Source organism: Heloderma suspectum, chromosome 4 (assembly GCF_057233095.1).
Source record: "Heloderma suspectum isolate Gila_16-S chromosome 4, 16-S_ref, whole genome shotgun sequence".
NCBI classification, from domain to species: domain Eukaryota; kingdom Metazoa; phylum Chordata; class Lepidosauria; order Squamata; family Helodermatidae; genus Heloderma; species Heloderma suspectum.
Window position 1 is genome coordinate 71,794,063 of NC_139461.1, and position 25,917 is coordinate 71,819,979.

A 25,917-nucleotide genomic window follows, 5' to 3' on the forward strand; every position below is an offset into this window, starting at 1 on the left:
GCGGCGACTGCCTGGAGCCCTGCAAGTTAACGCGAATCCGCTCGGGACCCTTGGCTCGTCGGACTGCCTCAAAGTGGGTGGGACCCTCCGGCCCCGGCCCGGCCCGGCCCGGCCCCCCTCCTCCCGCACTGCCTCCTGCAGCTGCCCTCGCGCTCATTTGTTGCTCCAATAAGCAATAATTAGGTCCTAAGCTAATGATGTGTCAGCTGATCTGATGGGAGGGACGGAGGGTGGGGGAGAGCGAAAGAGGCTAGGCTAGACCAGGAGAAGTCTCCATGGAAACGCTCCCCTCGCACGCCCCTCCCCCTTCCCCCCACCTGGCTGTGGCTGAGAGGCTGTGGAGCTGCCGCCCCCTCCCGCCTCCCCTGCGCCACCTTGCCGCCCGCTGCTCCGGCCAGCCCTGCCTGCGCGGCCCTCTCTAACCTGCAGCCGCCTGCCTGCAGCATGCACACGGCCCGGCATCCCTAAATGGGACAATTCTGTCCGTCACGTCGCCGCTCAGCCGTCTCCACAGAAACTTTTGTCCCGCTGGCCAATCAGAGGAGGGCGGGCGAGGAGCGTGGAGCGGGGAGGGGGAGGCCGATGGAGAGAGGGGGGTTTAGCGAGGAGCTTTGCTCGCGCTCAGCCTGCGCTGCCGGCTGTCAGTCCCGGTTCCTGCGCCGCGAGACCTTCCAGTACAGCCACTGAACAGAGAGCGGCTGGCAGGGAGGAAGGCGGGGGAGGGAGAGAGAGGAGAGGAGGGGAGGGGAGGGGAGGGGAGGGAGAGAGGAGGAGGAGGCGGGAGAGGCAGGCGGGCGCTGACCATTTTGCAAGTGCCTGCCTGGGACAAGACTGAGGCGCGGCGGGCGCAAGGTGCCAGGGCCATCCATTGACCTCACGGTGGTTTTCGGATGGAGGGAGAGACGCCAAGAGGCGGGGAGGAGGTGGCGGGGGGAAAGCCATTATGTGCCTTCCCCTTATCCCCCATGAGCCATAGGAGGGTCTGAGGGGGAAAAACCACCGGGGGGGGGGGGAGCCGGGATTGGTGTGCGGCGACCAGAGCGAGGAGCCAGGACTGGACGGGTCCAAGAGCCATGAGAGAGAAGGCACCGAGAGAGAGACAGAGTGGGAGTGTGTCTGGGCTCGCGCGGCAGAGAGGGGGAGGACGACGACGACGGCGGGGAGGGGAACTCCCATTCCCGGGCTGCAAATAGGTGTCGAATGGAGCAGCTGCCGCCCGCCTTTGCCTGCTTGGAAGGTGGTCGGGAAGCGCTGGCAGTTGGGCTCCCGAGGAGAAAGAGGCGAGTCTCGGTGGCGCGGCCCGAAGGCGTCTGGCATCTCAAGTGGGCGCTGAAACTGTGGCAAAGGGAGGGACAGTAATCAAGGCTGCCTGCTGGGTGGGGGAAGGAGACGGGTATCGCGGGTTCTGTGCAAGCATCCGGACGCCAAACTTCCTCGAATGCCTCGAAGCCGGGGAACACGTCCGCAGCATACCCCACGCTGGACGCGTCCTGCCCGGGCGAGCGCCGCTATTCCCCGCGCAGCCCAACCGACAGCCATCCGTCATCCACTGGCCAACATCCTCCTGGGACTGAGCTCGCTCTCCTTGGGTCCCAACCCGAATTTTATATATCAAGACAGGGGCTGTTTGTTTTTTAAAATCAGTTTAGTAGGATCTTAAATATATAAAAAATAATCTGTGAGCAGGATTGATATGTCCTGTCGAGATTTCTCTCCGTGATGCGCCCTGGATTTCTTAGGCAGGAAAGAACTTTCTATCCCACCAACAGCTTCACACCCAAAGCATGGAGACGTAGGATGGAATAAAAGGGGGAAGAGAGGCCAATCTGCCCTTCAGCGTTTTCCTCTATCCTGCGCAGAGACCTGCTTCAGGGAGAAGCAGGGTCCTCCAGGACAGACACAGGAAGGCAGCCGAGGGTTGGCTGGCTGGGGTGGAGGGTGGGCTTTTCTCTCCCCCCCGCCAACCTGCACCATCCAGGCTGAAGCTGATGCCCAAGAGAGAAGAATCTGACTCCATGATATTTTATTTCCTCTCCCTTTCGTTTTGCCTTCGAGAAGCGAGGGGCTCTGTCTTCGGTGCCATAGAAGCACAACGCTCTGGGGGGGAGACGCTGCTGGAGACACTGGGATAGTCCTGCCCGGCACAATATTAAAGGGGCAGATCACGTACCGTAGGAGGGGAAGGCAAGGCGAGCCCCTCCAGAGCTGCTCGTCTGGTTCATGTGAGGAGCGGGAGATCAAGTTGGAAAATGATCGGGACTGCTGGCGAGCCACTCTGGAATTGATCGCCCAGCGCCTCATCCACCAGCGAAGAAGGAAACCCCCCAACAGCCCCCTCTGGGGTGTGATTGCCGCGGGACTTCCTCCTCCTCCTCGGATCTTGCTGGTGGAGCCTCCCTTCTCCATGTGCCCGGGGTGAACAGGTGCCCTGGAGGTGTGGGACATCCGTCCCCCCAGGCCCGCTTTGTGTGCGCGTGTGTGTGTCTCTCAGGGGGATTATGGAGAGCGGCGACCGGGACATGTATCGCCAGTTCCAGGACTGGTGCCTCAGGACTTACGGGGACTCGGGGAAAACCAAGACGGTGACCCGCAAAAAATACGAGCGGATTGTCCAGCTCCTGAACGGCTCCGAGACGAGCTCCACGGATAATGCCAAATTTAAATTCTGGGTCAAATCCAAAGGTTTCCAGCTCGGCAATCCGGACGAGGTCAGCGGTGGTGGCGGTGCTGCTGGTGGCGGAGGGAAGCAAGTACTCTACGTGCCTGTCAAGACCACGGTTAGTAGAGAAATTGTCTCCCTTGTTATGTAGCCACATCAGGGAGGAAGAGTGGGGAGCAGCCGCCGCCGCTGCCGCCACATAGCTGCCACCCCCACCCCCTAGTTGGCTCAAGCTGTTCCCTCCTCCTCCTCCTCCCCCTCTCGCCTCCTCCCCTCTCAAAGCGCTTCTCCCGCCTCCCCTCCCCCTGTTGAATTTGCCTGGCACCTTCTCCACCGCTCAGGGCTTTGTGATCCTTCCCTCCTTCTACATAGTCAATGCACAGAACACACCCCTAGAAGAGATCTCCCTCGTTCTTTCCCCTCTCCTTTCTTTCTTTTTTTGAGGGGGAGGGGGGAAGGGGCGGAAAGGGGAAATCTATTCTTTCTTTCTTTCCCTTTGAGCTGAATGGAGAATAGACGGGGCGCCTGTGGTTACAGCTACGCGCTACCTATACTAGACAAATTTCGATCGACAGAGCACAGTGGATCCTTATTGGTGCAAAGCCAAGCGGTCGTTGATTTGGGGGTTTCCCCAGGATATCAGCTTCTTTTTCTTCATTGTTAGCCCACATCCCCTGAGCAGCAGGGACATGCGTGGCTGACTGCAGAAAGCAGAGGACAGGGTGATCAACAAAAGAGCCATAGGCTTGCACATGACCAAATGGGGGAAACTGGTCGGTCTCTCTCAGTGTGTGTGTGTGTGTGTGAGAGAGAGAGAGAGGGGGGGGGGTTGCTCAAGTCTCTCAGTTGATACCAGCCCAGAAGTCTTGCAAGCCTTCCAGAGGTTGGGGCTGAAAAGCTAGCTGCAGATCTTACAGCAGCAGAAGGACTATTATGCTGGGTTGTGGTGGTGGCAGGACCTACAGAATTTCCTGCTTCAGAAGATGGGGACTGTTGGTTACTTACAAGTAGGTTTGCATTCTCATCTCCTTCCTCTACTATTTCTTGCTTTCTGAGCTTTACCTCTCTGGCCCTGGTTTGTGGAAATGTGTGCAATAAAAAAACAACAACAACCATACATTTCGTATTTGGGTTTGATGGAACACATTTTTGTTGATAGCACAATCTCGTCTTGGACTTGGGTGAAGGTTCTCAATTGCGTAGTAAAATAAGTTTTTTTTAAAAAGGAAGTATTAAGATGTAATGGAGTGTATGCAGTAGAAGGAAATGCTAGGGTTCTGTGTGTCTTTGTTTTTCTGCTGAGTCAATCAAAATACTTTTATATGCCTAAAACATAGATACAAACTATATTAAATAATGGGTTTAAAATGTGAAATTGGGCTGCAAAACAGATGAATTGAAATAGTGTTTAGTCTTCTGTTGGTTTTACGGGCTCAGCTACCTACAGGAGCATGGCATATTACTTTGTGAAAGTTTTATGGATTTGGGGCAATTCATTAAATATTGCTTCTGTGTAAACCCATTTATTTACTGTAACCCACTGTAAACCTCTGACCACAATATTTAAGGTACATTCAAGTATCTATTAGTATAACATTGAAATATAGCACAATTTTTAAGAAAAAAACTAAAATAAAGTTTTCTATCTATACTGATTTATTTTATTCACTTTTCCATTTTCTGGAAAAGGATTTTTTTAAAGACTTGTGGACAACACCCTTTATCTTTCACAGTGACTTCCTTGTACTACAGCAAAAGTAATTTTCTCTTTTTGAAAGAAGATGCAATTAAGTGATAGCCTATGGAAAAACTAGATTTATTTTCACAAGATAGCATGATATAGCAAGATAAATTGGTATTCTGGGTCTTTAAAAGTTACATACATTTGGATTAACTAAGGGGGCAATTCTATGCATGTTTAGACAGAAAAAAGTCCTACAACTCCCAACATTCCCCTGTTAGCATTCCCCAGCATGGCTGTAGGACTTTTTTCTGTCTAAACATGCATAGGATTGTGTCCTAAGTCTATTTTATGTTATCTCTAAAAGGGTTTGCACATCCCCATTCTTTTGGTTCATACTTCAGTCACATTTCTATGGCTTGCAGCTGTCTTGGTAAATGCACCCACTAAACATTTCACCTGTGTTTATCTGCTTGAATTAGAAAAACACTACAAATGTAGTTAATATTTACATTAAAAAAAAACAAACCTACTCCACAATCTGAGCATATTTACTCAGAGTTCAATGGAGCTTTCTCCAAAAGTGTAGATAGGATTGCAACCTCAGTCTTGGGAATGGCCAGCACTGTAACAGAGCAATCAGGACAAATATAATATAACCATTAAAGTGTTCATCAAGTTTCTACACTACATTCAGCAGCCACAATCCAATGCAGATAGGCATGTAATCATGCATTACTGTGCACTGGATTATGCCAAATATACATTATTCTGTACTATGACACTGAATAGGTAAAACGTTCAGTTTTAAGGGTTGGATCCAGACTCACTGAATAGGTAAAACATTCAGTTTTGAGGATTTGATCCAGATGCAGTCATACTTTGAGTAGACCTATTGAAAAGAATGAGACTTAAGTTAATCATGACTAAGTTCTTGATTTCAATAGGTCCAGTTGACGTATGACTAAGTCTAGAGCCAATCCCATATTTCTAAATATTTAGTTTCCTAAGGGAGCAATCCTATCTGGGTCGGCAGTCTCTGAGCCCGGGGGCAACCGCCTATACAATGCAGGGCAGGAGGAGTGGTGAGGAGCGGATCTCCTCCTTGCTCCCAGCTTTCACAACTAGACAGCCGATTTCAGCTGTCTAGCTGTGGGACCTCAGAGCACAGGAAGTGGCAGCTGGATGACACGTTGGATGTCAACTTCCCCGCCCCGGCACACCCCCAGGAATGCCCCACTTTTGCTGCTCCATGCCCCTCTTCCGAGTGTGGAGTGTGGGGCTGTTCCGTGCTGCCTATGAGGTGGCATGGGAGGGGATGGAGGTCAGTTCTCAGCACGAGCTCCAAGGTCCGTTCCCAGAAACTGATCTATCCTATGGCCATCTAGCTGCTGACTAGTGGCCATAGGATTGCACCCTAAATATGTTCCATATAGCACACACTTATAACAACATGCACAGATGCTACTGGATGAAATGCAAACACCTCAAACTGCATGCTTCCAGTCACAAAATGTAGCAATTGTTTAAGGACTTTGTCTGAAGCATATTCAGTGTTTGAAGTAGGAGGAAAAAAAGGAAGTGAAAGGGTTTCTTTGAAAATTTAAGCCAGACTCAATAAATCCATTGAAAAGAAGTATGATGGTTTTAGGTCCACCTGAAAAGGTGGGATGGGCACACTGCATATGTATCAATGGTTGAATTCAAAGGGGATTTTAATTTCCCCTTGAAATTAAAATATATGTGTGAATCCATTCAACTTTACTCACTGGCACCATGGACAGATGCCTCAGCCTACTTCTTAGCTTCTCTCTCATTCATCCCCAGAAACCTACAGTAATAATAGAAGAGTTTAATCATTGAAGATCACTCCTTGTTAAACTCTCCTATTTGATTGCTGAATGCACTGCTCCTGACAAAGTTGTCACAGATATTTCATCTGCCACAGTGCACAGAGACTAACTCCTAGCTCTGGATAATCAAAAAGTTTTTTCTGCCACTTGAAAAGTCACTGTAGGTAAAAGGTATACCATTGTAAAATCAATCACTATTGATAATCCTGGTCAGCCCAGGCATACCCATAGTATTAATGAGATACATAAAACAACAGTTTGAACTGAAAAGCCATTGGCTTGACAAAAAAGAAATTAAGCAACCCATCTTCATCTTCGTTGTCCAGAATTATTTCTCTCCTTGAGGCTTTAAGGTTTGTTGCTCAGCTTTGCTGTCAACCAGAGAGATTTGCTCCTGAAGGTTCTGTAATCCACTGCTGCTGGTAATTAGACATCATTACTGCTGCATTAAAGGGAAAGAGAGAAGGGGAGAGGACAGGCTGGGGCTAATTAACTACTTGATTCTAATGAAAGAAAGAGAGACTGATAGCAGGTGGGAGTTTGCACCGGAACAGACTAGACAAGCAGCATAGTCTTCACGGAAGCAAAGATAACTTGCAGGCTTACAGTAGCAGTATTCTAGTCTGTTTATTAAATGGCTTGGTCAAGTATTTCATCTTGTTTTGCTGTTTTGTTGGTGACTATCTCAGGATCACAGGGTCGTATTCAATTTAAACAGTATGCAGAGAAAGGGAATATTTAGCTTGTTGAATGCAGATTTAATTTATTTCACTGGCTCAATCTTGGGGAGAGCAATAGGAGCAAATCAGTCTTCCAGTGTTCACATCCCTCTGTGTTGTAGGAGACGCACTCTTGGTCACCAGGCAACAACATCCTGCAATACAGCCATTTTAGGTCTACAGTGGGACAACACACAGTGGAGTCTTTATATGTACAGCTCAATGAACAATATACCTCTGCTACTCTTCCCTCTGTTCCTGTTTTTGTCATCTGTTCTTTCATTAATCCCAAGCTGCACTTTATGGGAATAGTGAAATGATGCCTAATCAAGAGACTTCAATATAAAAGTGTTAGAGAAATCTGCCAAATGGCTGACAATAATCAGTATAAAGTTGTAATAGTTGGCACTCACACAGTCACTTAGCACTGCCATTAGTAAGTGTGTTTGAAACTGTACAAATAATTTTATGTATAACTTTGAGATCTCTGACTCCTCAATGAGATTTTTTTTCATCTGAAATTAAACCAGAAAGAAGTAAAGTTCAGTAATGTCAAGTAGTAATTGTACAAATAATATCTATCACATCAAAAGCAAATGTTTCATTTAAATCAATGTGATTTTAGAATTGTTATGAAATGTTGCACTCTATATGGAGGATATGCTTAACTATAACATAACTATTACTATTCAATCTTTATTTAATGTCAGTATTGTAATAGGGACTGCATAGCCATTATTCTACAGAAATAATGGAAAACTAGATTCCTGTATTATTTAGTCTAGTGTATGTCATCAAAAGTTTCCCAGACTACAGAACAGTAGCTTTATATAAACTAATTCAGAATCTAAGCAAGTTTGGCAAAATCTCTGTCATGTTTTCACTTATACTTTCCCCTCTTAAGAAAACAAAAACTGTAATCTTTGTTTTAAAATGTATTCCCACATGTACATTTAAAGTTTGGAACAAGGTTCAGCCAAGTTCTCTCTAAGTCTACTATCTGGGGTTCAAGCAATTTAATAAACATATATTTGTGTATGAGCTATGGGTGGGGTATGAGTCAAATATAAGACACAAGGAATAGAATAAGGCACAGGCAGCAGCCCATCTGAAAGCAGGAGGGGCTGTGGCTTGGTGGTAGAGCACATTTGCATGCAGAAAGTCCCAGGTTCAAACCCCAGCATCTCCAGGTAAGGCTGAAAAACTTTCTGCCTGAAACCCTGGAGAGCTGCTGCCAGTCAGTGTCAACCATACTGGGCTAGATGGTCTAATTTAGTATATGATAGTTTCCTAAGCAGACAGTTCTCTTTGACTCTTGTTTGGAATAAAGATCTGTATCTTGCTACCTTGTGTGTACTGCACCTGTGTGGAGTTATATATCTGGTTTAGAAATGTGTGGTGATGAATGATGGATCTGGAGGGCACCAGTTTGGAGGGCACCATATTATACAACAAGCTGCACTACTTGTTGTATAATATTAATGGCTCATTCCTAATTTGCTGCATCAGTACATAAGTGCTTAGGATGAGAAGTATCAATAACTATGCCAGTGTAACTCCACATAATTTATGCTAGAGTCTCAGTGATATTATGATGCATCCCCCCCCCCCCCGCACAAATGCTTGGAACTGGGCTGCTAGTCATGCTCCTTTTTTACATAACTATTTACGACAGTGTGAGAGCATGCATCATTATAAACCCTTCTCTTTAAGTTGCTGTGATAGCTTTAAAGCGCAATGAAATTTGTGAAATGCATACTGAGAAAACAGAAACCTACAAGATTGTTAATATGCCACAAGTATCCACACCACACAAAGCAGAGCAATAGAATTCTGAAAAAAATGTTACTGAAGATTTGCAAATATGTATCTAGACATTTTTTTCCTGCAAATATATAGCACTGTGCGAAAGTCCTAGGCCACCACCAGCTTTGTTGTTTTAGCAAAGTTTTAATGACCATCCATAATTATTTTTCGGTCTCTGTATTAAGATACAAACAGCAAATACAGAAAATATGTACAGGCAAAAGTCAGTATTTAGTGTGACCTCCCTTGGCTCTAAGCACATCTTGAACTCTTTTGGGGAAACTGTCCTGAAGTTTTCTGAAGTAATACCAGGCTTCTTTCAGCACTTCCCAGAGTTCTTCTTTAGATGTAGGTTGTCTTTTATTTCTTTCTCTGTCCAGGTGGTCCCAAACTGCCTCTATAATATTCAGGTCTGGACTCTGTGGAGGCCAGTCCATGACTGTCAGTTTTATCAGCTGTTTTCCTCGCTAAATATGATTCCACTGCATTAGCAGTGTGCTTGGGATCGTTATGCTGAAAAATGAAACCATTCCCAATCAGGCGCTTTCCAGAAGGAATGGCATGATGAATTAAAACCTGTCTGTACTTTTCAGCATTCATGATCTCATCAATACGGACAGGATCACCAACACCACTGGCAGAAATGCAGCCCCAAACCAGGACAGACCCTCCACCATGTTTCACTGAAGGCCGCAAGCACTCATTCATCCATCTCTCTCCAACTCTTCTTCTCACATATTGTCAACAATTGGACCCCAAAACTTCAAACTTGGGTTCATCACTCCATAATACTCTTTTCCACTGATCCTCATTCCAATCTTTGTGAGCTTTAGCATATCTTAGCCTTTTCACCCTGTTCCCCTTGCGCAAAAGTGGTTTCTTGGCTGCTATCATTCCACGAAGACCATTCCTGGCCAGGCGCCTGCTGTTACTCTAGTGTAAGGGGAGGTCACACTAAATACTTGCCACTTTAGCCTATGGAAGCTTTTTTCTGTTTTTTTTTTTCTATTGTTGAATACGGCATACAAATTTCCTGTATTTTCTGGTTGTATTCTAATGAAGAGACTGAGAAATAATTAAATATGGTCATTATACCATTGCTAAAACAACAAATCTAATGGTGGCCTAAGACTTTTGCACAGTATTGTATATCTGGACATTTTTTTCCTGCCAATATGTATCAGGACATTTTTATTCTGTAGTAGCTCAGTGGTAGAGCATATGCATATTTACATGCTCAGAGCATGAAAAAGGTCCTTGGCATTTCCAGGTAGGGCTGGGAAAGACTGGTGTGTCCTGTGTGAAAGCCTGGAGAGCTACTGCCAGTCACCCCAAGGTCATGCCAGCTGGAGATGATGGACATTGTAGTCCAACACATCTGGATGGTACCAGAGTAGGGAAGGTTGGTGTAGACTATACTGATCTAGACAGACTAATGTTCAGACTTGGTTTACAGCAGCTTCCAAATAATTACCACTTTGTTTCTGAATGCTCAATCACTAATGCTGATTAGAATAATCATGCCTCATAGCAAGGGTGGGGAGTGTACAAAACTGAGTGAACATAAAGCTTAGCACTAGGGAATAGCTACTCTGTGTTTTGCGAACCCACTTTATAAAATTATATATTATTCCTGAAATTCTACAGAAGTCCTAATATGATCACTTGGGCTACACTTTATACCCCATTATTACTTCGTCTTTGCTCAGTTCTCTAGAACTCTTCCATGCATTGGCATGGTTGATCAACTGGGTTTTTATTTTTTATTTTTGATGTAGCTCAACTAGATTTCCACAAATGAGAAAACATGGTTCATTATATGACTAAGGTCGCAATCCTACGGGGATAGATGGCCACCTACGAACTCAGAGGCAACTGACTATTCAGTACAAGGCAGGAGGAGTGTGGAGGGGATCTTCTCCTCCATGCTCCATCCACCCTGCATTTGCGGCTAGATGGCTGATTTTGGTTGTCTAGCCAGGGTGCCTTGGGGGGACGGGGGGAGAGGCCAGATGGCATATAGGAAGTGTTGTAATAGCATTTCCACCACCCTCTCCCTGCCCCCAGAACGCCCCGCTTTCACCTGCTCCATGCTGCTCTAGTGAGTGTGGAGCTGAGGACAAGCCATGCCACCTATGAGGCAGTGGGAGAGGGGACAGGGAGTCAGTTTTCTGGGAACCGACCTTGGAGCACTGGCTGCGAGCTCAGTTCCCAGAAAATGAAAAATCCTATGGCCATCTAGATGCTGTCTAGCAGCTGTAGGATTGTGCCCTAAATTATATTCACCTAATTAATCTTGGATGTATTCTTGAAAGTTTGAAAACTATGGTAACCACCTTTCAGGATGTAACTTTTCCAAAGAATGTTAGAAAACAAGGACAAACCTTTGTAAAAAGAAAAGACTATACTAAATGTTGCCTCTGCAAAAGTTTATAATTCTGATGTATTTATATTACATAGCAAATTTAGTTGACATTAACAATGAAAGTGAGGAGGAACAGAGTACTAGCAAACCAATATGGGGAGACAGAAATACACTTGGTGGGGGGGCAACTGGAGAGAAGATATTTATTTATTTTACTACATTTCTATACCACCCAATAGTCAAAGCTTTCTATAATCCAAATTCATCATTGCCCATGAAGAATTAGTGTGTCACATCTGGGAATGAAATCATTGGCATGGAGAACAGGATATTTGTTTCTCATATATACACACATACATGTGTGTGCGCACACAAACACAGAGATACATGATACACATACACACAAAATACGTGTTTTACACATATGGATATGCATACATGTATAAATTAAATCATTCCATAAAAACTGATATTTACTTAAGACCTTACATGTGCAATAGAATTCAGTCGGTGTGGTATAGTGGTTAGAATAGCAGACTAGGAACGGAGAGACCATGGTCAAATCTGCACAAAGCTCATTGGGTAACCTTAGTCTAGTCATTGTCTCTCAGCCTAATCTGCATCATAGGATGATTGTCAGGATAAAAGGGGCAACAAGAATCATGTTTGCTGCCCTGAGCTCCTTGGAGAAAAGGTGGGATATACTTATCATCATCATCATCACCACCACCGCAACAACAACAACAACAACAACAATTCTTGATTGCCATTTTTATAGTTTCTGAATTGTGCAGTTAGGTTGTTTCAGTCTCTTGACAGTTTTCCCCAACTTGGTGCCCTCCAAATGTGATGGACTACAACATCAATTGCTATGTTGGCTGGGGACTGTAGGGGTTGTAGTCAAACACATCTGGAAGCAGGGTGGGGAAAGCTGGATTAAAAAGGGAGATAATGGGGTATGTACTGTTCCCAAGCAACAGCCAAGATAAATAGTCCAGTGCTTGGTATCAAAGACACAAAATCTTTTGGTAGTGTCAGGCTGCAATCCTATTAAATTCTTACTTCTCATTGAACTCGGTAAGACATACTTCTGTTCTGACTAACTATGCATAGGACTGGGCTGACTGCACATGTATTTTAATATGGTTACTTAAGTCTCACAACTTACACAGGTCTATTTTGTGCTGTTAACATTGAATTCATTGCAATTTTTGTGCTCACATCTTTGCCCTTAAATAAAAGAATTGCAGTGGTTGGTCCAAAAGTCCATGTAGTTGCCAACCAAATGCCCCTGGGGAGCTTACAAGTGATGGGCATAGCTAGTCCCTTTTGTTGGTCCCAGCATCTGTTATTTAGATGCACAAATGGGATCTCCAACAAAATGGTGAAGTCCGTCCCCATCCCCATAACCAGGAATGTTCTTCGGGATTACTGCCAGTCAGCCAGTCATACCTTCCTCCAGATCCTATCAGCTGTATATTCCTACAAGAAGGAATTCTGCTCCTTCACCCCACATTTTCCATTTTTATTTTCCAACAAACACTCAACATTTTATGGCTACTGAGCATGCTTGATCCTGACTGAACCATTTTGTTTTGTTCTTGTTTTACCTGCTTAGGTGTTTCGATCTTTTGTATTTCTGCAAACTCGGGCATGCTGATAACTCTGTCTTGTATTCTTAATAGCCCCATTTTGACTTCATTTCTGTTGGCAGTTGCCACCGCAATTCCCTGTTAGAGGGAGTGATAATGGTTCTGAAACATGGACGTTCTATTCTTAATAGTTATGGCTAAAGTCACTGATAGATCTACCTCTTACATTCTGGCATATGCCTCTTTAAAAGCCATCTATGTGAGCAGCCATCACAACATCATGTCAGTGAGTTCCACAAGTTAATTCTGTGTGGTGTGAAGTACTTCTTTTGTTTCTGCTGACATTACTATTGCCAATCAATTTCATGGTAAGCCTCCAAGTTCTAGTGTGTTGATAGGCAGAGAATACCATCTCTCAACTGTCTCTACACCATTCATAACGTTATTTAAACCCGTCACATACCCCCTTGATTATCTTTCTAAACTCAACACCCCAAGCCTTTAGCTTTTCTGTATAATGAAGATTTCAACCCACTCCCTGTCCCTGGTAATTTTAGTTGCCCTTCTCTGTGCCCTCTCTAGCTGTCAGTGCACAGTGGATTTTTCTCTGTGTTACAGTACTTGCTGTTTTGATTTAAATCCTTTCCTTAATAATTCCCAATACTGAATTGCTTCTTTTGCTTTCCCCACAGTCATAACACAGTGAGGCTGCACTGACATGTTGGTCTCTGTCCCAAGTGGTATTGCCTGAGTTGTTACACCCAGGTTGGACCCATAAGTATATATGTAAAGTTTTTGGTGTTCTTAGAAGTTTGTTTGGAATTTTACCATCTTCAGCAACTCTGGGTTATCTGCAAACTTTGCTACCCCACTGTTCATTCTTTGTTTTAGGCAATTTATGAAAGTTAAATGACATCAGTCCCAATCCCAGTCCTTTGGGTGCCCCACTATATAATAACTCCATTGTGAAAGGCAGTTTATTCATACCTTCTCTTTCCTGTCCCCTTTGAACCTGTTGCTGATTGATAAAAAGACCAGTTCTCTTTCTCCCTGATTGCTACATTTACTTAGGAACCTTTGTTGAGGAACTGTCAGAAGCTTTTGGGAAGTCCAACTGTCCAAGTACATGTTTACTGCAGGGATGGGGAACCTCCAGCCTGTGGGTCAAATTTGGCCTGCTAGGCCAGCCCGTTCAGCCTTTAGCACCTCAGGCAAGCCCCTCCCCCAAGCTCCTCCCCAAGCCATGGCCCTTGAAGGGTAGCATTGCAGGATTATTCTCATTGTGGCATGCATCACTTTACATTTCCCCATTGGAGTAAAATGGCAGCTCTTTGCTTATATAAGAAAAAGTAAATGGCAGTACTTGGGGATACCATTGGGACAGAAACAAATGGATCCCCTGCCCCTAATAATTCCAGTGACTGCAGACATTGAGAATCAAGCTGCTCTTATCTATATGGTAATATTTTTTGGTCAGTAGTGTGATGACATGTTGGGAACTGGCTTTGTAGTTATGGCAGGAGAGGTGGAAGAGGTCTTGCAAAAGAAAGGTATGTCCGTTCAAGATGGAACATAGTGATAAATCACTGGTACCCAAGAATTCTAAAGAACTGAAGAATTTAGGGGGGAAATACTGCAATTGTCTGTGAAGAGGGCTATGAGAGCAGCCAATAATCTCTATGTTGCTGCAAGGATATTAATAGAAATTATAGCCATCATAATTTCAATTCTAGTAACACAACGATTGAGACATTAAAAAACCAAGAGATATAAGAATATACACCAATATGAATGATATAAAGTATCATGGATTTTATAAAATTGATTTTGTTTTGTAGTCTGGCAACCAGGGGATACCTGGCTTGACAACAGTACATGTGAAAAGGATCTTGGAGTTGTTGTTGATCACAAGCTGAATATGAATCAGCAATGTGATGTGGCTGCAAAAAGGCAAATGCAATGTTAGGTTGCATCACTAGAAATATTATTTCTAAATCACAGGAAGTAATAGTTCCACTCTATTCTGTGCTAGTGAGACCTCACCTCAAATATTGTGTCCAATTCTGGAACCCACACTTTAAGAAGGATTCAGATGAATTGGAACAAGTTCAGAGAAGGGCAGCAAAGATGATCGGGGGACTAGAAATGAAGTCCTACAAGGAAAGATGGAAGGAACTGGGTATGTTTAGCTTTGAGAAAATAAGACTGTGGTGGGGAGTGGGGGAATATGATAGCATTTTACAAGTTCCACATCAAGAGAAACTTCCTAACTGTCACAGCAGTCAGACAATGGAACCAGCTACCTAGGGAGGTGCTGGACTCTCTGTTGCTGGAGGTATTCAGGCAGAGACTGGACAGCTATCTGTCAGGGATGCTTTAAACTGGATTCCTACACTGAGCTGGGAGTTGGACTTGATGGTCCAAATGGACCCCTTCCATGATTCTATGAATCTCTGGACCACCATCCCATCCACCTGGGAAAAACCTAGTACTTTGCTCCCCCCTTGCCTACTTGGGACTGCTGACTGTGCTTCGACATGCAAACACTCAGTGTGGGGGCAACTGCAGTGCATATGGCCAGACTGGCTATATACATACTGGCCACTGGGGCTGGTGGTGTGGTTGTCTGGCTAAAGAGCACCCCAAGAAACTGGGTTCTGATGTGTCATTTCTTGGCCTGGCAGCTCCACCAATGCTGTCCCCACACTTTGTATCCTCCCTCCCCGCTCATCCCAGACTGCCAACTCAGCCTGCACCTCTATTCCAGCTGCAGCCCAGCATGAGAGTCCCTGAGTCTGGCCAACTGTCCATCTTGCACCACCCTTGCCTTCCCCTTGGCAAGTGGCTCCTCCCATTGCTGGATAAGTGGGTGCTGTCATGGTTTCAAAGGCTCTGGCCAGTGTCAGTGGCCCCTCTGAGGTGGGCAGGCCCTAGAATAGCACTCCAGTTCATGCTCCCGCTGGAAGGACAGCCATGAATTGTTCAGTCATGACTAGCTAGTCTGTGAAACAAAAGGCTAGCTTCAGTCACCCCAAGAAGTTGGTGCACATACAATTCTCCACCACCTGAGTCCCTCCCATGCTGGAATAGCTCCCTTACCACATTTGACATCAGTAGGTTTCTTCAGTTATATTAAGTGTGCTCAGAAACACCAACTGCCTTTTTTGTAATATCCAGACTCTGCCAGAGGGATATCCACCGTTGCTTGAGCAGTGCCTATAAGTGTTTTCAAATATGTATTTTGGAAAAGAAATCTCTTCAAAGGTACCTGAAAGTGCTGAAAATCTGCATGTTTTTTTTTATCTTCTACAAAAGAGTGCTTTTGAACTACTATATTCCATTGCCTTATCAGTTCTGGCAAGGCAATTATAATTCTCTAGTCCTTTCAGACTACAGGGTATCAAGGCAATCTGTTGGTTTTGCTATGAAAACAAAACAGGAATCCAGTAAAACCACAAGACCTCTGGCTAAAGGAATGTAAGCCCTACCTATTCCAATTCATTAAAAAAAATTGGGGGAATGTCAGATTTCATGTTAAATATGGCCCCACAAGGACTTAATTACAATTTCCAACACTAGAACCTCGCTAACATGTAGAAATGCCTGGAGGTCCTATTTATTATTTAATAACAAAAGATGATAAAATACATACAATACATTAAAGCAGGGGTAGGCAATATAGTGCCCATGGGCATCAATACGCCCCTGGACACCTTCCTTGGTGCCCACCAAGGTGTTCTACCCCTCTCACTTTTCTTTTTAAATTAACACGTTTTCTTACTGGCAGCTGGGATTACTGTGAAATACATTTCTTTTGGTGCTGAAAACTATGGCTTCAAAAAAATTATTTAGTGTGTTGGGGCTCAGAACCCACCTCTGCTTTGTCTTAAGTCTTTTGGGCAGGCTACTTGTCTTTTGCCATGCCTCCCATGGCAGCCATTTTTTGTGGTGCCAAAGATAGTTTCTTAAATTGCCAAATGTGCCCACCACCCAAAAGGTGGTCTACCCTTGCTTTACACTATGACAGTCCCTCATTCACTACAGGATGTCTCTTCACTCTCTCACCAGTAAATAAAGCTGTAGCATCAGGGACTCCCAACCCCACCTTTCTTTCTTCCTAAGAAGCATGGCCAAAGAGAAGAACATGGCTTGAAGAAAATAGACAATAAATTGGTGACCAATGAATAGGGATGTATGGAATTTGTTAAATCCATTCTGTCTGTGATTGTCAGGCATCTTTTGTTCCACCATCCACTCATTGATGGAATTGGATTTTTTTTTAAGGGATGTATGAGAATTTAGTGCCTGTTTGCAAATGTGCATTTGTGCTAGTATGCATTTGTGCAAGTACACATTAGCACAAACGTGCTTTAGCCCAAATGCACACTTGTACAAATACGTGTTTGTGCAAATCCTCCCCAAAGGTAAAATAACCAGTCTACAAGTCTGCAGAATCCATGTGACACGGAAAAAGTCAGCCCGCTGAGTAATCCGCAGGCCAGATTCTTAGAAATCCAAATTCATTTGAATTGGTTGTGGATTTCTCCAACAACTCCACCAGTGAGAAAGTGGGGTTGAAGGAAAGCATCACACACAATCTGGAGACAGGAGTTCTGTGCTGCTGGCATCATCATCTGAAGAGATAGGGATGTCAGAGAATTTCTCCATGAATCTCGGGGAGGCCGAATGCCAGCGCATTCGGCCCCCCGAAATTGGTGGCCAAACGGTCTGCCCCCCCGCCCCCCCGGGACAGGACTTACTTTGGGCGAATCTCCCTGGCAGCGGCGGCTCTGGCGGCGGTTCGGCAGCGGTTCGGCGGCGGTTCGGCAGCCGGTCTTCCAACCAGCTGCCGCCGCCGCCATTTCCAGTAAAAAAAAAAAAAAAATGTGATAGGCTACATAAAGATTTACGTAGCCTATCATGGCTAGATTTTTAAAAAATACTGTGATAGGCTACATAAATGTTTACGTAGCCTATCACGGCTGAGTAAAAAACAAAACAAAACACTGCACATACGCAAATGGCGGCGCCCATGGGTGCCGCCATTTGCGTTCCTTATTTTGGCATGTGTAGTCTACGTAAACATTTACGTAGACTACAGCAAAAATAAGGGGAACGCAAATAGCGTAGATGCTACGCTATTTGCGTTCCCCTTATTTTCGCTGTAGTCTACGTAAATGTTTACGTAGACTAGACGTGCCAAAATAAGGAACGCAAATGGCGGCACCCATGGACGCCGCCATTTGCGTACGCGCAGTTTTTTTGTTTTGTTTTTTACTCAGCCGTGATAGGCTATGTAAACATTTACGTAGCCTATCACGGCTGACTGCAGGGACGCAAACAGCGGTGGCTGTGGCCGCCACCATTTGCAGACCCAGCCGGCCAGGATTTGTGGCGGGAGGGACGAGGCACCTCCCCCCAGGCCAGAATTTTGGGGGGGAGGGATGGGGTGCCTCCCCCCTGGCCAGAATTTTGGGGGGAGGGACGGGACGCCTCCCCCCCACCTCGAATCACATTTCGTCAAAAGGTAAGTGACTTTCGTACATCCCTACAAAAGAAATAGTTGATCTCTGTGCTTTAATTTCTCTGTATTCTCTTCCTTGTTTCCTTCCTTCTTCCTATATTAACTTGTTAAACTTGTTAAAAATAAGCAGCTTAAATAAGCTTAAATAAGACACCATATGTTTACAGTAATTTCTCTGCCAAATGAAGCCAACTTTATAAAGAAAGCCCTGAGCTTCCCATTGTTCAAGGAAGAGGAAGTGTGTAACATGGGTGTGAAAAATGTGGGATTTCTTCCTCTTTGACATAAAACTGTGAACTGTTGTGGTTGAACCAGAATAGAGAATATTGCAAACAGTCCTTGCAGAAATCAGATCAATTCTGTAGAACATGGAGGCATCCCAGATCAGGATGGGAGTAGGCCAACAGTAATTCCAAGAAAGAGGGCACAAATGAAAGCAGGCCAAACTTGATATGATGTGAGTGATCTGTGATCAGGATCTCCCATGTTGTTGGTTTTTTTAAACATAAAGCTCCCAATTGATTGGAAAAGCAGTTCAGGGAGATTTTTTTTTTTTTTAATCCTTTTGTCCTTTGCCATTTTCTCAGTCTTAATCACACTCCCTCCAGAGTTGTTATTAAGTTTTGGGATAGTGTGATTGTGCTACACAGGTACAGGTTCAGATTAGCAACAACCGAAAGAAGAGTTTAAAACAATACCTGAATTTCTCACTCCTCCAGGAAATGGGAGCATGAGATTCTGTTATTTTATTTAAATTAATCTGCTTTGTACAGAATTTTTGAGATAACGATAGGAAATATGTAGCTCATAGATTTCTTCTAGTACTAGGATCCTTCTGAATTGTTGCTGAAGTACCTTTATTTGTCTCCAGAAGAAATTAGCCTGTTACTTGTAGTATTCTGAATATATTATATAGGTCAGTTCATAGTGTGACACTGAAATGAATCAAAGAAATTGTGTGCAACCACTTCTTCAAAGCAGGTATTTTGAGTGCTAGTGGGAAGAAATTCACAATATTTTTCCCCAAAGCTTTTTGGTTTTATAGCCATCTCATTGGCACTTTTTAATTTCAAGAACTGAAATACTACTTCAAATTTACTTAGATTCTTTATATGTTTAACCAGTTCTGTAGCACTTTTCATGGGATATGGTGTTTGATATTAATTATCTAAAGATGCAATCCTATGCATGTTTAGACAGAAAAAAAGTCCTACAGCTCCCAGCATGCCCCAGCCAGAAGTGCTGCCTGCAGCATACTGAGAGTTGTAGGACCTTTTTCTGTCTAAATATGCATAGGATTGTGCCCAAGTTAATTATATTTTGGGGCTTTCTGTAGGTATTTAATAGTACATAGTAAGCATTACTCGTTTAGATGTGGAATAGTATATAAATGTTGTAAATAAATAAATAATGCCAATCTCTGTTATGGAGTGAAATTCACCTCCTTCATTGATCTACTATTTGATACTGCTAGAAATAGTAACAGACAGGATTCTGAAGATGATATATAAGTCTTTACAAATATTTAAAGCAACTCTTTCTTAACAAATGTAAATCCAGGCAGGGCAAAAGTTTTTGGTTCTGTATGTAGACAATGGTCCCTATAGGGCCAAATTAATCAGTTGTGTAAACCTAGAGATTAGTTTATACCATTGCTGAACAAATGAGTATACTTCAGCTTTTAAAAAAAGATAACTACACATGCTATGGGAATAATCCAAGCATAAACACTTCTGAGGCATATCAGTTCCAGTGGGAAAGAGGTAAACGTGTGCCTAAATCTCCCACTGAAAGCAATAAGGTTTTATAATAGTTTTGGCTGGATTCTACTCTATGGACTTTTCATGTATGGAAAATGTCTTGGGTTGGTCCTATTCTCTGAACTGTCCTATCAGGGATCATATGTTACATTCGATTTATCGTTCTTCTTGTTGTTCAGTTGTGTCCAACTCTTTGTGACCCCATGGACCATAGCACGCCAGGCCTTCCTGACTTCCGCTCTCTCCCGGAGTGTGCTCAAGTCCATATTCATTGCATTGGTGATGCTATCTAGCCATCTCATCCTCTGCCATCCCCTTCTCCTTTTGCCTTCAATCTTTCCCAGCAGCAGGGTCTTTTCCAGGGAGTTTTCTCTTCACATTAGGTGACCAAAATATTTGAGCTTCAGCTTCAGTATCTGTCCTTCCAATGAGCACTCAGGGTTGATTTCCTTTAGGACTGACTGATTTGACCTCCTTGCAGTCCAGGGGACTCGTAAGAATCTTTTCCAGCACCACAGTTCAAAAGCATTGATTCTTCGGCTCTCAGCCTTCCTTTATACTCCAGCTCTCACAGCCATACGTTGCTACTGGGAAAACCATAGCTCTGATTATACGAACCTTTGTCGGCAAGGTGATGTGTCTGCTTCTTACTATGCTGTCTAGGTTTGCCATAGCTTTCCTCCCAAGGAGCAAGCGTCTTTTAATGTCATGGCTACAGTCACTGTCTGCGGGGATCTTGGAGCCCAAGAAAATAAAATCTGTCACTGCTTCCATTTCTTCCCCTTCTATATGCCAGGAAGTGATGGGGCCAGATGCCATGATCTTAGTTTTTTTAATGTTGAGTTTCAAACCAGCTTTTGCACTCTCCACTTTCACCCTCAACAAGAGGATCTTTATATCCTCTTTGCTTTCTGCCATTAGGGTGGTATCATCTGCGTATCTGAGGTTGTTGATAATTCTCCCAGCAATCTTAATTCCGACCTGTGATTCATCCAACCCTGCGTTTCTCATGATGTACTCTGCTTTTAACCTCTACTGAGTAGAGGAGCAGGCACAGGCTAGTCTAGAACAATCACAAAGCTAGACACAAAAAGGGAAAAGAGGCAATGGAAGGACAAGACTCTCCAGTGGTGGTAACCTGCAAGGTGTGTGCAATGTTTGTTTTCTTGCCTGAGAACAACATGTCCTACACCTGCAACAAGTGCAAGTTGATCATGCTGCTGGAAGAAAAAGTAAGTGGACTGGAGCAGTGACTGTCAACCCTCCAGGGAATAAGAGAACACGAAGAATTCTTGGACAGAATGGGGGAACTACAGCAGAAAAGGGAAGACCAGAAGCTTGAAGAGCAACAGCAAGATGAGGCAGAAATGGGAAATGCTGAGGTGAAGAAAAATGGAGTAGAGGATACTCCTTGGAAAAGGGTGACAGTTAGGAGAAGAAGAACTAGACACCACTCCGCACCAGTGGAAGCAGTGGAGCTGTGGAACCGATTCCAGGTACTTGTGAATGTGACTGGAGGACAGCCTGCAGAGGAAGAATCACAGGGGAACCTACATGAGAGTGAGCAAGAGGCTGAAGGTCAGTCAAACAGAGGCGATGAAATCCAGGCCTACAACAAGAAGAAGAGAAGAGTGGTAGTAGTGGGAGACTCCTTGCTGCATGGGATCGAGATCCAAGTACGTCGCGAAGACCCGTGGACTCGCCAAGTATGTTGTCTTCCGGGAGGTCAGATTAGAGACATGACTGAAAGGTTGCCTTCACTCATAAAGCCCACTGACAGGTATCCCTTTCTTCTCATCCATGTGGGAACAAATGATACTGCCAAGCGGAGCTACGAAGAGATCACGTCAGACTATTTTGTGCCAAAATAAGGAATGCAAATGGCGGCGCCCATGGGCGCCGCCATTTGGTACGCATGGGTTTGTTTGTTTTTTCACTCAGCCATGATAGGCTACGTAAAGATTTATGTAGCCTATCACGGTATTTTTTTAAAATCTAGCCGTGATAGGCTACGTAAATCTTTACATAGCCTATTACTTTTTTTTTTTTTAAACTTGGAAATGGTGGCGGCCGGTCAGAAGACCAGCTGCCGCAGCTGCCACCGCCACTGCCAAACTGCCGGCGGAGCCGCCGCTGCCAGGGAGATTCGCCCAAGGTAAGTCCCGTCCCGGGGGGGGCGGGGGGGCAGACCGTTTCGCCACCGATTTCGGGGGGCTGAATGTGCTGGCATTCGGCCTCCCCAAGGTTCATGACGATATTCTCTGACATCCCTAATAATTTTACTGGCAAATTTGAATGCATTGGGTTGGATCTAAAGGTGCCTTTCCACTAGCAGAAAGCATATTCCATTCACAGACTGCTTCAAACTTAGCGGAAGAACACTGGATGAGAAAAATGACTCCTAATAGAGAGGATTTTCTCCATTTGCAGAAGTACTAGTGTAAGACTTAGCACAAGCTGATTCCCAAGACCATTTTATGGTCCACTAGAATTTATAGATTACACAGCCTGCATTTTCCTTATTCGCTGTTTCTTATTCTGCAATGCAATCCCTGATACCTGCATTGCACTGCAAAAAGTCTAATACTAGCTCTTCTGCAAGAGTTCACGGAACAGCAGGAATGCATTTTCTCCTTCCGCTCACATTTCTTTGGAACAAAGCCATAAAAATATTATGACGACAACAACAACAAGGAGGAGCAGTTGCTCCAGCTGCAGAGAGAGACCAGTAATAAAGCCCCTACCCACAACAAGAAAGGAACTGACTAATTAAGGGATGCTGCAGGAATTCTATGGCCATGGCAAATAAACAGGAAGAAACTGCTTTAAAAAAAAAAGTAGGCAAAGAGGAGGCTGCTCATTTAAAGGGATAGTGCCCCTGAAAAGCCTCAATAGCAGTTTGCCAGTTTACACTAGACAGGCTAGCAATGTAATTGCACTTTTAAGTTTAAAAAATATAGTTACAAGTCAGGTCTCAGACAAGAAGAAACCAATATGAAAAACATTGGTATGCAACAGGTTGGCAACAATGTAGTCTGGCTTCTCCATAAAAAACTGAGTGAATCAATACCATCCATTCCATACAAAGAACAGGGGGATTATTTGAGAAGGAGGGTCTCATAAATACTAACTTCTGATCATTGTGACCCATTTTGAGTTCAGTCCAGAGTTATTCAAATTGCAATCCAACTCAAAATGTGACTTGCTTCTACTCCACTGCCAGTTCTTCCCCCTTCCTCCCCCCCCCCGCTTTAGACGCAAATGAAAGGAGAAATAAAAGCAAGCCCCTTACACCTACCTGTTAGCAATTAATGTGGGACAGATATTTTTCATTTTTTTCTACTTATAAAAATGTATTGTTCCCGAAGTGTAATTAGTTGCACAATGAATGGGTATATTACCAGTTAAATTGGGTGGTTTCAGAGTTGTAAATAACCTTTTTCAGATAACTATCCCCAGTATCTAGCTTTCTAGCTAGCAAGTAAGCTAGCTGTTTTATCTTTCATGCACAGCTTTTTAGGTATGCTAAACCTAATATGTTAACAGTTTACAGTGCCTTGATATTGGAAACCATGTAAGGGAAGTGTATGTTATTGAACGGTCATGTCTTAAAATATTTACAAATATCCCAGTAAAGGTAATTTCTAAGTCAGGATTTGAATTTGTTTGAATAAAACATTTAAACCTTATTACATGCACCTTATTGCACTTTTCTCCCTAATCAAATTTTTTGTTCAGCTTTTTTGCTATTTTTTTTAAAAAAGATATTTATACAGTACAAAAAATTAACATACTGCACTTTTTAGTTTTGTTTACTAAATATAAGCTAAATATGCTAAATCAGATCCCCATTGAATCAGGGCTCCAGAAAATTTTCAAATTCCACATTTTCCAGAAAACCCACATCACTGCTGTTGGCATAGCAGGAATTGTGTGAAGGGGGTACCTGCACTTTGCCCACATGTATGTTTCCCCCTTCCCAAACTATCAGGTAAATGACACTGATGTTCTGAGTGGAGCCCCTCACTCAGATTTGATATGAGGGTGGGCAGAGAAGAGGGCACTTAGGCTGACTCCAAGTGTGCTTTTCTCCAGCTACTGACTTACCTAGCAGTTATTAGGGATGAGAAAGGCTGGCTTCTGCTTGCCAACACAGTGAGAAGGTTAGCAATGGCTGCACAATCTACTACAATGCCTACAGGTTTTGGGGACTGGGCCAATATGTTTAGTATTGTGGTTGTACTGAATTTGGAGAAGGTGGTGCTTGGGGAACATTGCTCGGCCCCGAGGATTCTCCGGTATGGGGTTCCGCAGGGGTTGGTTTTGTCCCCCATGCTATTCAACATCTTCATGAAACTGTTGAGTGTGGTTATCCAGAATTTTGGAGTGCATTGTCATCAGTATGCTGGTGCATTGTTAGCAGCTCTGTTTCTCCTTTTCACCTTCTTCAGGTGAGCCTGTGGATGTGTTAAATTGGTGCCTGGCTATGACAGTGGACTGGATGAGGGCTAATAAATTGAAACTCAATCGAGACAAGATTGAGATGCTGTTAGTGGGTGGTTCTCCTGACCAAATGGAGGGTGCTCAAGCTGTTCTGGATGGGGTTGCACTCCCCCTGAAGGAGCAGGTTTGTAGCTTGTGGGTCCTCCTGGAGTAGGGTTGGCGGAGAATTTCTCCACGAATCTTCGGGAGGCCAAGCGCCGACGCATTTGGCTCCCCGAAAGTGTTGGGGAAATTCTCCGCCGGCCCCCCACCCCCCCGGATGGGACTTACCTTCGACGAATGTCCCTCTCGGCGGCGGGTCCTGGTGGCGTTTCGGCGGCGTTTCGTCGGGGGCAGGGCGGCGGCCAGTCTCCCGAACGGCTGCCGCCGCCGCGATTGCAAAAAAAAAAAAGTAAAGTAAAAAAAAAAACACCACACCTGTGATAGGCTACGTAACGATTTACGTAGCCTATCACGGCTAGATTTCCAAAGTCAGCCGTGATAGGCTACATAAATTGTCACGTAGCCTATCACGGGTGACTTTGAAAAGGAAAAAAAAAAAGCGCGTACGCAAATGGCGGCGCCCATGGGAGCCGCCATTTGCGTACGCGCTTTTTTTTCCCCCCTCAAAGTCACCCATGATAGGCTACGTGATGATTTACGTAGCCTATCACGGCTGACTTTGGAAATCTAGCCGTGATAGGCTACGTAAATCGTTACGTAGCCTATCACGGGTGTGTGTGTTTTTACTTTTTTTTCGCGGCCGGGTAGACGGGGCGCTCCTACCCGGCCTGAATTTCGCCAGCAAGGGATGGGGCGCCCCCCCCGGCCTGAATTTCGGCCGGGCGAGGTGGGGCGCCTCCCCCCCTCGCCTGAACTTCGGGGGGAGAACCGAAGCGCCTCCCCCCCACCGCGAAGCAAGCTGCGGGACAAGGTAAGTCCCTTTCGTCCATCCCTATCCTGGAGCCATCTTTGTCACTTGAGGCTCAAGTAGCCTCAGTGGCACAGGGTGCCATCTACCAACTTTGGTTGGTGGCCCAGCTATGCCCCTATCTGGAAAGTGAAAACCTGGTCGGTCCGGTAACCTCCAAGTTAAATTACTTCAATGCACTCTATGTGGGGCTGCTTTTGAAGATGGTTCAGAAGCTGCAGCTTGTGCAAAATGCGACAGCCAGATTGATAATAGGAATGAGGAGTTCCAAACATATAACACCAATTCTGGCCTACTTGTACTGGCTGCCTGTATGTTTCTGAGCCCAATTCAAAGTACCAGTTTTGACCTATAAAGCCTTAGATGGCTCAGAACCACAATACCTGATGGAGCACCTCTCCTGGCATGAACCAACCCATACACTACGCTCAGCATCCAATACCCTCCTCTGGGTGCTTCCTCCAAAGGAGGTTCAGAGGGTGGCAACAATAGAAAGGGCCTTATCAGTGGTGCCCTCCTCCCAAGTTATGGAATGATCTCCCCGA

The 25,917-nt window shown here is 44.6% G+C and overlaps 1 protein-coding gene across 2 annotated transcripts in view; it reads left to right on the forward strand.

Annotated features, from left to right (window-relative positions):
• The first annotated feature begins 2,498 nt into the window (after positions 1–2,498).
• NOL4 (nucleolar protein 4) overlaps positions 2,499–25,917 on the forward strand; it is a 207,321-nt gene continuing 183,902 nt past the window's right edge. For both annotated transcript variants that reach the window (XM_084848084.1, XM_084848085.1), the window contains exon 1: positions 2,499–2,777. In XM_084848084.1, coding sequence (XP_084704210.1) covers positions 2,499–2,777 — 279 coding nt within the window. The remainder of the gene's footprint in view (positions 2,778–25,917) is intronic.